The sequence below is a fragment of the Passer montanus genome, unplaced genomic scaffold (genome assembly GCF_014805655.1).
Source record: "Passer montanus isolate IOZ18808 unplaced genomic scaffold, ASM1480565v1 scaffold483, whole genome shotgun sequence".
NCBI lineage: Eukaryota > Metazoa > Chordata > Aves > Passeriformes > Passeridae > Passer > Passer montanus.
Window position 1 is genome coordinate 10,709 of NW_024369741.1, and position 12,766 is coordinate 23,474.

A 12,766-nucleotide genomic window follows, 5' to 3' on the forward strand; every position below is an offset into this window, starting at 1 on the left:
GGGAAGCCGACCAGTGGCATATCAACCCTTTGAAAGGGTCCAGATCGACTTCACCGATCTGCCGAAGGTAGGAAGGTACCAATGTCTATTAGTCATAATGGACAAACTTACACACTGGGTAGAGGCATATCCCAGCTCCTGGGCAACCGCACAGGTGGTATCGAAAATATTATTAGACGAAATTGTGCCTAGGTACGGACTAGTGAAATATATCAACTCAGATCAAGGTACCCACTTTACCTCTAGAATAATAAAAAAAAATGGCAGAAGCCTTGGGGATCCACTGGTAATGTCTCACTCCTTGGCACCCACAAAGTTCGGGCCAGGTTGAGCGGATGAACCAAACACTTAAGGCACAGTTAACAAAATTAATTTTAGAAACCAAGATGTCCTGGATCAAATGCCTACCGTTAGCCCTACTAAATATCAGGACTCTGCCAAATTCAGAAACAGGAATATCACTGTTTGAAATGTTGTATGGGATGCCCTATGAGCACGGGATGCTGGTAGAGCACCCCAAGATTGAGGATGGGCAAATAAGACCATATCTGGTGACTATTAACAGGAACCTGCAAGAATGAACAGCACTCGATATGGGGTTTGTCTAAAAGAAGGGGAGAAAAGTCTGCATCTCGCCAGAGGTGACGTCCAGGGTGGGTAAGTCAACCCTTATCAGAAAAAGGCGTGATATTGGAACTGCTAAGATTCCCATATGCAATAAATGTAACCGTACTGTGTGGACTGGGGGAAGAATGGATTTGATTTTTGTGGGGTATTTCCAAGTGAACCAGTTGTGTTATAACAGTGAACAGTTGGGAATGTGTACCATGGGAGGAAGAACATATTGGGTGGGGGAGAATCTAAAGTACAGGAATAGGATTTCTCTGGGGAAAGAACCGGACATCATAGGTTTACTCGAAGATCATGATGATCAAGCCTGCCTCCAATATGACAGAACTTTCTGCTTTTCCCAAAATAAAGAAGGGGTGAATGCGGAAAGTAAAATTCAACCGATCACGCAGGAGTTAAAAAGGCAGGAGTCCGAAATGAGGAAACATAGGATCGAGCAGGAAAGGTTAAAAATTTTAAATGAGCATTATGAACAATTAGAAAAACAATGTAGTGAATTTGGCCTGCCAGCATTAGACAAGAACTTGTTCATAGACCTCATGCAGGAAATTGCTACGGAATTAGGTCTTACAAATTGCTGGATATGTGGGGGTTTAAAATCGGCCGAAAAGTGGCCTTGGAAAGGAGAAGGGTTAACCCCAGAACAGCTGCTTAAGTGGAATCACACCAAAATTTCCAAATTAGTTCAATGACCCAAGGGATGGATTTTAGATCAGCAAGTAATTGGAACAATTTGCATAAATAGAGAAGGAAGAGAATATACAGAAATTGTAGGTTTTACACCTTGTATTTCCACACTGATCATAAATTCAGATAACAAAAGCCAAAGGTGGCAACCAGAACTTCCCTACAGGTACTGGAGTCAGAAAAGAAATAACCAATGCGAATGGAATGAAAACACGGGACTTTGCTGGAACAAGAAAGCTATAACATTCCCAAACCATTATCACCCAATCCCCATTTGAAAGTCAATTTGGTATCACCTGGTTTAGACGTGATAGTCCATTCCTCAGGTTCCTTCAGAAGTCCTTTGATTCTGCTGGCATGAATCCACCCTCCTTCCAGTGGTTCAGATTGTTGCTTTGGTAGTACCTGAAAAGGACTTCTTAATAGCACAGGGACAGTGACAAAAGGAAGACAATACCACATCAGCTTTTGCCATCAGCATTCCCCAAAACTTTCTGGGTTTAGCAAAAAGCTTTTTTCCACAGCCACCTCTTCTTCCTGTATCCAGCTGTGCTAACAGCTGCAGATGCAAATTCTTCTTTCTGTGAGCCACAAATAGTTAAACAAGAAAGGCCAGGCAGATTTTAACATGAGACAAATCACATCTATTGCTTTCTACTCTCTGGACAACATTTAACTGTTTTAGCATCCCAGAACAAAACCACCCCCCGCCCCCACCTCCCAACAGCAAGAAAAAAGAAAGAAAAAAGAAATGTTGCTTTAAAAATAACCAACTTTGCGAGGTTTGGAGAACTAGCAAGAGATTAAGGCTATCCCTGCTGTTATGAATAAGGTGGTAATTCGTGCTGGAAAAGTAAGATTATTAATGTAATATAAAATCTTAAGATCACGCCAGGAAAGGAGAGAGGGAGATTGCCACACAGGATAATGAAAGCCACAACTCGCAGCCGAGGAGGAGGTGCATCATTAACATACAAAGTAAACCTAGCCCTCACAGGACATGGGCATTCCCCAATAGCATGAATGAGAAAATGCCCAGCAATGATGGCCCATGAAGATGTCCACCTCAGACAGACCGGAACATCAAGGACATACATCTGAATGAAGGATTCTGGGAACTGGGGACAGATACACATCAATTCCCGGACAAGGCTTTGTCCAGCACAGGACAGAGAATAGACACATCATGAATATGAAGAACTCCAGGAGGGGACAAAGGGACTCCGCTGCGGGCAAGAAAAGGAGTATAAAAATTGAACTCTGCCAGGGGTCATTGGTGAACAGGGGGATTCGGTGCGATAGATCACAGTTCACCTTCTCCTTTTCAGCAGGTTTGGAGAACTAGCGAGAGATTAAGGCTATCCGTGCTGTTATGAATAAGGTGGTAATTCGTGCTGGAAAAGATTATTAATGTAATATAAAATAAAATCTTAAGATCACACCAGCAAAAGAGAGAGGGAGATTGCCACACAGGATAATGAAAGCCACAACTCGCAGCTGAGGAGGAGGTGCATCATTAACATACAAAGTAAACCTAGCCCTCACAGGACATGGGCACTCCCCAACAGCATGAATGAGAAAATGCCCAGCAATGATGGCCCATGAAGATGTCCACCTCAGACAGACCGGAACATCAAGGACATACATCTGAATGAAGGATTCTGGGAACTGGGGACAGATACACATCAATTCCCGGACAAGGCTTTGTCCAGCACAGGACAGAGAATAGACACATCATGAATATGAAGAACTCCAGGAGGGGACAAAGGGACTCCGCTGCGGGCAAGAAAAGGAGTATAAAAATTGAACTCTGCCAGGGGTCATTGGTGAACAGGGGGATTCGGTGCGATAGATCACAGTTCACCTTCTCCGATCCCGGGGTCAGTGCTGCTTTTTGATTATTGACGGTTGGGACTGTACATCGGTCATGAATAAATTTTATTTATTATTTAATTGGCTGGATCAATTTTTACCTATAACACTGTCTTGGTCTTATCTCTCACTCTGGCCCCTCTCTCTCTTTTCACAGCAGCGCTTTCAGCAGCATCCCTCGCTGCTGCACCTCAGCGGTCCCAGTAAGGGCAGACCCTGCCCCAGCCCTCGCTCCGGGAGCAGGAGCAGAACTCGCAGACACCTGCAGGGACCCTGGGGATGTGCCTCAAGTTCCTGTCGCCCCCTCCTTCTCTCTCTCTCCCCCCACTTGCCGAGGCTGAGGCTGCCGTCCTGGACTCAGGACCCCGGCAGGCTGGGAGCCAGCTCCGCCACTGCGCCAGCCGGCTCCTCAGCGGCAAACCCGTGCGATCCGTGCCCGGCACCGCCACAGGGCTGCTGAGCGGGTCCGGCAACCCCACACCCTGCGGAACCCCGGCACAACCAAGCCAGCCCCCAACCCCAGCGGCGCCCCACGCAAACCGTGTCCTGCGCCGCCTCCCCCGGGTGGGTGAACACTGGGAGTTACCGCGCCGGGTCACCCCCATAGATCAGCCCCTGCCGCAGCCCCCGAGACCTTGCCGCTCGCTCGAGAGTGGACAAATACCTCCTAAACTTGACAGTTTTTAACCTAGTGTCCCCAAGTGTTCTTATTGTTTTTTCTTTTGTAGGCATCTGGACAAACCGTCAACATATTTTCTTTTCCCTTCAAGGAGAAGGGCTTGTGCTGCTAAACCTTCCCAGTCCCCAGTTCGACAACCTCCAACCAACCATGTGTTAAGGCACCTCCCTGCCCTTCCTACAGAAATTGTACTCAAACTCTTGTCCTCCTCCAGTATCAAGTTATCATTATTCCACATTCCAACATCCTAGAGTCTGTTAACTACCCTTCTTCTTTTTCAACCTTTTTCTCTTCTTTTTTTCACTATTTCCTATTTTTCCTCTTTTTTTCCTCTGATTTAACACACTTTGGACCACACGAGGTGTACAAACATGACTAGTTTATCCCTAAAAGTAAAGTCCACAGCCTTTTTTTCTTCTGGTACAACTCCCATTTCCAGTCTCTTCCCAAGAAGATGATGCCTGCCCCAGGAACCAGCAAGACATCTATCCCCATGCCAGTCTCTCTCGTAATTACTCCATTCAATGACAGGGAATTTAAACCATTCTCCTTCTGCCCCTGCCACCTCCACCGTCTCACCACCCATGTCACATCTCCCTGGAATCTCCACCACACAAGTTCTCTCTGCCCCAGAATCAACCACAAATGCCAATACTTCCTCTTGGGGGCCTGCTTCCCAAGTTATCGAATGCTCCAGATGGCATTCATCCCCCAGAAATGAGAGCCCATGATCTTCTCACTCCTTTACAGGGCACTTCCCCTGAAGCACCTCCAAGTCGCCCTCTAAGTGTGGGTGCCCTCCCCTGCTGCAGCACAAAGAGGCATCCCCAGTCCTCTCCTGGACCCTGACCACAGCGGGGCTCTGCCCCTCTCCTGGACCCCTCCCACAGATACAGCGGGAGCTGGAATCACCAAGGGAGCAGAGACAAGAGCAGGGCTCGGAAGTGGGGCTGGAACCAATAAAGGACAGAGCTAGGAGCAGAAGTCAGCAGGAAAGCCAGAATAAACAAGGAAACAGAGGGAGGAGCAGGCGGCTCCAGAGTCAAGGCGGGGATGGGAGCGATCACGATCAGTACGGGCAGGGAGAGCTGAAACTCCTGACACAGGCAGGGAAGCTGATACGGGTAGGGAGACTGGAGCTCCTGGCAGGAGCAGAGAAACTGGAGACAGGAAGAGACAACATTTCCAGGGGCTCCCAGCCCCTTTCTCTGTCTCCCTGTCTCATTTCCCCATGACAAATCCATTCCCCTGACATCCAATCCATTCCCCTGACAGCCTGAACACCTCCCACTCTTCACAGCACAAAAAAATACAATCCACCTTCTTCCAGAAAAGTTAAACTTTAAATCCACAATCCATATCACATACACTTTCATTCATTCACACTCACTCCCTTTTATTTAATATGTCTCACTCACTCACTCACTCACACTCACTAATTCGTGCTGGAAAAGTAAGATTATTAATGTAATAAAAAATCTTAAGATCACGCCAGGAAAGGAGAGAGGGAGATTGCCACACAGGATAATGAAAGCCACAACTCGCAGCCGAGGAGGAGGTGCATCATTAACATACAAAGTAAACCTAGCCCTCACAGGACATGGGCATTCCCCAATAGCATGAATGAGAAAATGCCCAGCAATGATGGCCCATGAAGATGTCCACCTCAGACAGACCGGAACATCAAGGACATACATCTGAATGAAGGATTCTGGGAACTGGGGACAGATACACATCAATTCCCGGACAAGGCTTTGTCCAGCACAGGACAGAGAATAGACACATCATGAATATGAAGAACTCCAGGAGGGGACAAAGGGACTCCGCTGCGGGCAAGAAAAGGAGTATAAAAATTGAACTCTGCCAGGGGTCATTGGTGAACAGGGGGATTCGGTGCGATAGATCACAGTTCACCTTCTCCGATCCCGGGGTCAGTGCTGCTTTTTGATTATTGATGGTTGGGACTGTACATCGGTCATGAATAAATTTTATTTATTATTTAATTGGCTGGATCAATTTTTACCACTGTCTTGGTCTTATCTCTCACTCTGGCCCCTCTCTCTCTTTTCACAGCAGCGCTTTCAGCAGCATCCCTCGCTGCTGCACCTCAGCGGTCCCAGTAAGGGCAGACCCTGCCCCAGCCCTCGCTCCGGGAGCAGGAGCAGAACTCGCAGACACCTGCAGGGACCCTGGGGATGTGCCTCAAGTTCCTGTCGCCCCATCCTTCTCTCTCTCTCCCCCCACTTGCCGAGGCTGAGGCTGCCGTCCTGGACTCAGGACCCCGGCAGGCTGGGAGCCAGCTCCGCCACTGCGCCAGCCGGCTCCTCAGCGGCAAACCCGTGCGATCCGTGCCCGGCACCGCCACAGGGCTGCTGAGCGGGTCCGGCAACCCCACACCCTGCGGGACCCCGGCACAACCAAGCCAGCCCCCAACCCCAGCGGCGCCCCACGCAAACCGTGTCCTGCGCCGCCTCCCCCGGGTGGGTGAACACTGGGAGTTACCGCGCCGGGTCACCCCCATAGATCAGCCCCTGCCGCAGCCCCCGAGACCTTGCCGCTCGCTCGAGAGTGGACAAATACCTCCTAAACTTGACAGTTTTTAACCTAGTGTCCCCAAGTGTTCTTATTGTTTTTTCTTTTGTAGGCATCTGGACAAACCGTCAACATATTTTCTTTTCCCTTCAAGGAGAAGGGCTTGTGCTGCTAAACCTTCCCAGTCCCCAGTTCGACAACCTCCAACCAACCATGTGTTAAGGCACCTCCCTGCCCTTCCTACAGAAATTGTACTCAAACTCTTGTCCTCCTCCAGTATCAAGTTATCATTATTCCACATTCCAACATCCTAGAGTCTGTTAACTACCCTTCTTCTTTTTCAACCTTTTTCTCTTCTTTTTTTCACTATTTCCTATTTTTCCTCTTTTTTTCCTCTGATTTAACACACTTTGGACCACACGAGGTGTACAAACATGACTAGTTTATCCCTAAAAGTAAAGTCCACAGCCTTTTTTTCTTCTGGTACAACTCCCATTTCCAGTCTCTTCCCAAGAAGATGATGCCTGCCCCAGGAACCAGCAAGACATCTATCCCCATGCCAGTCTCTCTCGTAATTACTCCATTCAATGACAGGGAATTTAAACCATTCTCCTTCTGCCCCTGCCACCTCCACCGTCTCACCACCCATGTCACATCTCCCTGGAATCTCCACCACACAAGTTCTCTCTGCCCCAGAATCAACCACAAATGCCAATACTTCCTCTTGGGGGCCTGCTTCCCAAGTTATCGAATGCTCCAGATGGCATTCATCCCCCAGAAATGAGAGCCCATGATCTTCTCACTCCTTTACAGGGCACTTCCCCTGAAGCACCTCCAAGTCGCCCTCTAAGTGTGGGTGCCCTCCCCTGCTGCAGCACAAAGAGGCATCCCCAGTCCTCTCCTGGACCCTGACCACAGCGGGGCTCTGCCCCTCTCCTGGACCCCTCCCACAGATACAGCGGGAGCTGGAATCACCAAGGGAGCAGAGACAAGAGCAGGGCTCGGAAGTGGGGCTGGAACCAATAAAGGACAGAGCTAGGAGCAGAAGTCAGCAGGAAAGCCAGAATTAACAAGGAAACAGAGGGAGGAGCAGGTGGCTCCAGAGTCAAGGCGGGGATGGGAGCGATCACGATCAGTACGGGGAGGGAGAGCTGAAACTCCTGACACAGGCAGGGAAGCTGATACGGGTAGGGAGACTGGAGCTCCTGGCAGGAGCAGAGAAACTGGAGACAGGAAGAGACAACATTTCCAGGGGCTCCCAGCCCCTTTCTCTGTCTCCCTGTCTCATTTCCCCATGACAAATCCATTCCCCTGACATCCAATCCATTCCCCTGACAGCCTGAACACCTCCCACTCTTCACAGCACAAAAAAATACAATCCACCTTCTTCCAGAAAAGTTAAACTTTAAATCCACAATGCTGAAACTCCTGACACAGGCAGGGAAGCTGATACGGGTAGGGAGACTGGAGCTCCTGGCAGGAGCAGAGAAACTGGAGACAGGAAGAGACAACATTTCCAGGGGCTCCCAGCCCCTTTCTCTGTCTCCCTGTCTCATTTCCCCATGACAAATCCATTCCCCTGACATCCAATCCATTCCCCTGACAGCCTGAACACCTCCCACTCTTCACAGCACAAAAAAATACAATCCACCTTCTTCCAGAAAAGTTAAACTTTAAATCCACAATCCATATCACATACACTTTCATTCATTCACACTCACTCCCTTTTATTTAATATGTCTCACTCACTCACTCACTCACACTCACAACAGGACAACACAAAAATAAGGTACCTTTGTTCTCAAATCACTTGTTAATTTCCACCCACGGGTATTACAAAATCTCAAAATGTTACTGGTCAAGCCTGGATGCTCTTGAGTATCCCTCAATCCAGCTGTGTTGTTCAACCCTGGACGTTCTCGGGCATATCCTCAATCCAGCAGAATTTTGTTCAACCCTGGATGCTCTTGGGCATATTAATCCCTCAACCCAGCAGAATTTTTAGGGGCCCCCTCCACTTTTTATCCCACTTTCCCAGAGGATTGTGTCAGGAAAACCCTCAGCTCCTGTCCTCCAAGGGGTCCAACCCCTCCCTGGGACTCTGTCCCAGTTACCCTGGGAGATTCTCTCACTCCTCGTCCCTTTACTGGCCCTTTTTCTCACAAAAGAACGGAACTGCAGCCTGGGAGACTCCTCACTCACCCTGCAGGTCTGGGATAACTAGCCCTTGTCTCACTCACACACACTCATCACCCCAAAAGAATACTTACCAACCCTCTTTTCTTCTTTGGGTCTTCGTGCACAAGAATTTGTGGGGTTACCACAGTTTTAGGGAGCCTTTTCCCTTTCCTTGATGTGTCTCCTTTTGCCCACTGGGTGCTCTACCTGCAACCAATCTCTGCCAGAAGAAGCCAGCGAGGCCGCTGAATCTGGGCAGGGCACGCCCCCCGCTCTGCGGCCCCTGGGGTCTCGCAGGTGAGGTGTTAATCCCAGATGAGTCCCCAAATGTGAAAAACACATTCCCTCTCCTGTGAAATTGTAAAAGGTTCAACAAAGGACAATAGGAGACAAAGACAGAAAAGCAAAGATTACGGCCAGGTGCATCTTGGCACTGAGCCAACAGCACACCCTTACCTTTGAGGATACCCCTTCAATCAGCCTGTTGCATATTCACACACACTAATGCATATTCATATTTTCCCATAAACTAGTTTACATATGCCAGGAACTATTTTGCATGGCCCATCCTTGGCTCTGCCGTGTTTCTTGGCTCTGGTTTTCGCTCCTTCTCTTTGTCACTTCCACTCTGGGTCTTGGTCCATACTTCCTTCAGATGGTGAGGGCTGACAGTTGGCATTTCAATAGCAGGGCCCTCATTTCATGTTCACTGGACGTTATCCCAACCAAACAGACACTTCACTACATCACTACCATTACTACCGTGTCTGAGATTTTTGTTAATAGCAGAAATAAAAGCAAAGTTATTTTGACATTATACATATTGCATTCAACTTAATATTTGTGAAAAGCAAACAATATAACACGTTGTTGTAACACTGGAAGCTGCTGAGTCCGCAGCAGAGGTATTTCCTAGTTATTCTTCTCTCAAATCTCTTTCCTATTTCTGTACCTCATGTTTCTTGCTCAATGCTATCTTCAATAAAATACATGTTCAATAAAATCCGTAGGTTGTGGCCCTATGGTCTCATTTGAACCTTCCCTGGGTTAGAGGTGTCTCTCCCTCCTGGGACTCCAACCCATGGGCAGGGTCCCTTCTCCCCATGATCATACTGGGATTCTCTTAGGGACTCACTTTCCTTTTTGTCTTCCCTCTGCTTTGAGCTGGGAATGGGCTGGAAAATGTCCAGCAAAGCAACCTTTGCTGTCTGCCCTGGCAGCCTACTACACAGCTTCTGGGCCTTGTCACCTGCCCCTGCACAGCTCCCTTGGGAAGCAGGGCAGAACCAGCCCCTGGGAGCCTTGGGAATTTCCCTCTTGGATCCATGGCACACACTCAAATGATCTGGAATTTCAGTTTGCACAGCATGGCACCCCACATCCCTCCCAAGGACCCTCAACTCACTCAAACCCATCATCCCCACATTCTCTGGGAGTTCAGCCCATGTCACCATCCATGTCCATGTCCCCCACATCTCCCCACCCATGTCTGTGCCCCCTGATGTCCCCATCCATGCCAGTGTCCCCAACACATCGTCATTCATGGCTCTCCACGTCCCCACCCATGCCCATGTCGCCCACGTCTCCTTCCATGTTCATGGCCCCCACGTCCCTGTCCTTGGCCAGGTCCCCTTGAGCTCCTCTTGCATCCAGGTGCTCAGTGGGAGCCAGGAAGATGTGGGGACCACCAGCCAGTGGATCACAAGGATCATGGATCACCAAGTCTCTGCTCAATGAGGGTCACTGTGGACCATCCAATGGCGGTCCTCCAGTGGGGGATTGTGGATAGATAAAATGTAGGAGAATAGAGATAGTGCTGAAGGTAATCTGGCCCCTAAGGAGTTACAGCTGTGCCAATTATCAAGCATGAAGAACAACCCTGCCCTTAATAGGCCACAGCTGGATCAAATTAAAGAGGGGTATTGTAAAAGAGCATGTTGGGAGGTCTAGATGCAAGATGGAGTTTGTTGGCTGTGCAGAGGAGGAGTCAGTGCTGTGAGGAGCTGCTCATGAAAATCACCAAGAAGGTATGAAAACTTTGCACCAAGATGGCAACAGGGGATGGAGTTGGAGCAGCGCTCAAAGCTCTTCCTGCACACGGGGCACTTGTAGGCCTTCCCTTACTGCTGCCTCTCTTGGTGTTGGCCACAGTAGAGTTCTGGGACAAGCACTTCCCACACTTGGGACACTGTTAGGGCCTCTCCCCAGTGTGGATCTGCTGGTGGGTGACGAGGGTGGAGTTTTTCTTAAAGTTCTTCCCAAAGTCGGGGCAGCGGAAGGGCCTCTATTCTGCGTGAATCTGCTGATGCTTGAGGAGATGGTATCTGCTCTGAAACCTCTCCCCACACTCAGGACACTCATAGTGCCTCTCCCCAGTGTGAATTCTCTGGTGGGGAATCAGGCCGGAACTCTGCCTGAAGCTTTTCCCACATTCCCCACATTTGTAGGGCCTCTCCCCAGTGTGGATCCTCTGGTGGGCATTTAGGGCGGAGCTCTGCCTGAAGCTTTTCCCACATTCTCTGCACTTGTAGGGCCTCTCCCCAGTGTGGATCCTCTGGTGGACAGTCAGGGTGGAGGGCGCACTGAAGCTTTTCCCACATTCCCCACACTTGTAGGGCCTCTCCCCAGTGTGGATCCTCTGGTGTATAATCAGGCTGGAGTTCCCCATGAAGCTCTTCCCACATTCTGAGCACATGTAGGGGCATTCCCCAGTGTGCATTGTCTGGTGGATGATGAGGCCAGAGCTGTCACGGAAGCCCTTCCCACACTCCCCACACACGTAGGGTCGTATCCCAGTGTGGGTCATCTGGTGGAGTTTCAGGCTGGAGCTCCTCCTGAAGCCTTTCCCACATTCTCCACATTTATAGGGCCGTTCATTGGTGTGGGTCGTCTGGTGGTGGATCAGGTGGGAGCTGATCTTGAAGCTCTTCCCACATTCCCCACACTCATGGGGCCGTTCCCCCGTGTGGATCCTTCGGTGGACGATCAGGTGGGAGCTGATCCTGAAGCTCTGTCCACATTCCCCACACTCATAGGGCCGTTCCCCAGTGTGGGTCCTTCGGTGGACGATCAGGGCAGAGCTGATCTTGAACCTCTGTCCACATTCCCCACACTCGTGGGGCCGTTCCCCGGTGTGGATCCTCTGGTGGTTCATCAGGTGGTGGCTGATCCTGAAGCTCTTCCCACATTCCCCACACTTATAGGGCCGTTCCCCGGTGTGGATCCTCTGGTGGACGACCAGGTAGGAGTTCTTGAGGAAACTTTGCCCACATTCCAAGCACCAGTGGGGCTTCTTGCCATTGTCATGCTGCTCACTGGCTACCACCTCAGAGCTCTGGCCAGATCTCTGGCTGCCTTCCTGGCACAGGCTGGGTCTTTTCCCCTTGGAGCATCCTGGGCTGGGTTTGGAGCCCCTCCTCCTGAGGGATCTCCGAGACTTTTTAGCCCCATTAGGTTCCTGTGCCATGGAGCTGCTCAAAATGGCCTCGTCCATGAGGTTCTGCCATGGGGATTTGTCCTCCCTGCTCTTCATCCTCAGCTCCTTGTCTGCAGGAGAAGGACAAGGAGAGGATGGGATTTGCCTCCGTGCCAGAGGGAAGGAGAAGGAGATCCTCCCAATCCATCCCTGGCAGGACAGCGTTGGCAGCAGGGTTGTCCTACAGCCAGGGGCTGTGCTGGGCTGGGAGATGGAGCAGGAGAGAGGGGGAAAGGGCCACTGACTTCCTCCTCACCTGCCTCAGTGTCCTGGGGCATCTTCTGCTTCCTCGCAGCCTTCTCCTTCATCCAGATAAGGTTTGGGAATGCGAAATCCTGATTTGGGGAAAAACAAGATGTAAGTGCATTGCCTTTGATGGTCCACTGGCCAAGTCCATCTGTAGAAGTCACTGGGTGTCTGGTGGCCAGAAATACCTCCAAAAATCAGCAAGTTCAAAACCACTCTCCCAGGGGTTCCCTGTTTCCAGTGTCCTTATTTGAGGTTATGGGGGTCCCTCTTCTCAGAGCTGCTGAGGGGCCCGTGGGTCTGTCGGAACCCAGAGCATCTCTCTGGATGCCCTGGATGTCTCAAAGCCCTGGCAGGGGCTCGGAGACCCTGGCAGGAAGCCAAAGACACCTGGAAATTCGATCTTAATTCATGGAGCAAATTGCCAACCTTACATGAAGAACTACAGGCCACAAAAGTTTAAGTAG

The 12,766-nt window shown here is 50.0% G+C and overlaps 1 protein-coding gene across 1 annotated transcript; it reads right to left on the minus strand.

The window, feature by feature from the left end:
• Positions 1-7,837: 7,837 nt before the first annotated feature.
• On the minus strand, positions 7,838-12,652 carry LOC120508651 (zinc finger protein OZF-like). Its single transcript, XM_039722461.1, has one exon. It carries the CDS (start codon positions 12,108-12,110, stop codon positions 10,863-10,865), a length of 1,248 nt encoding a protein of 415 aa, XP_039578395.1. The 5' UTR covers positions 12,111-12,652; the 3' UTR covers positions 7,838-10,862.
• Between the last annotated feature and the right edge of the window lie 114 nt (positions 12,653-12,766).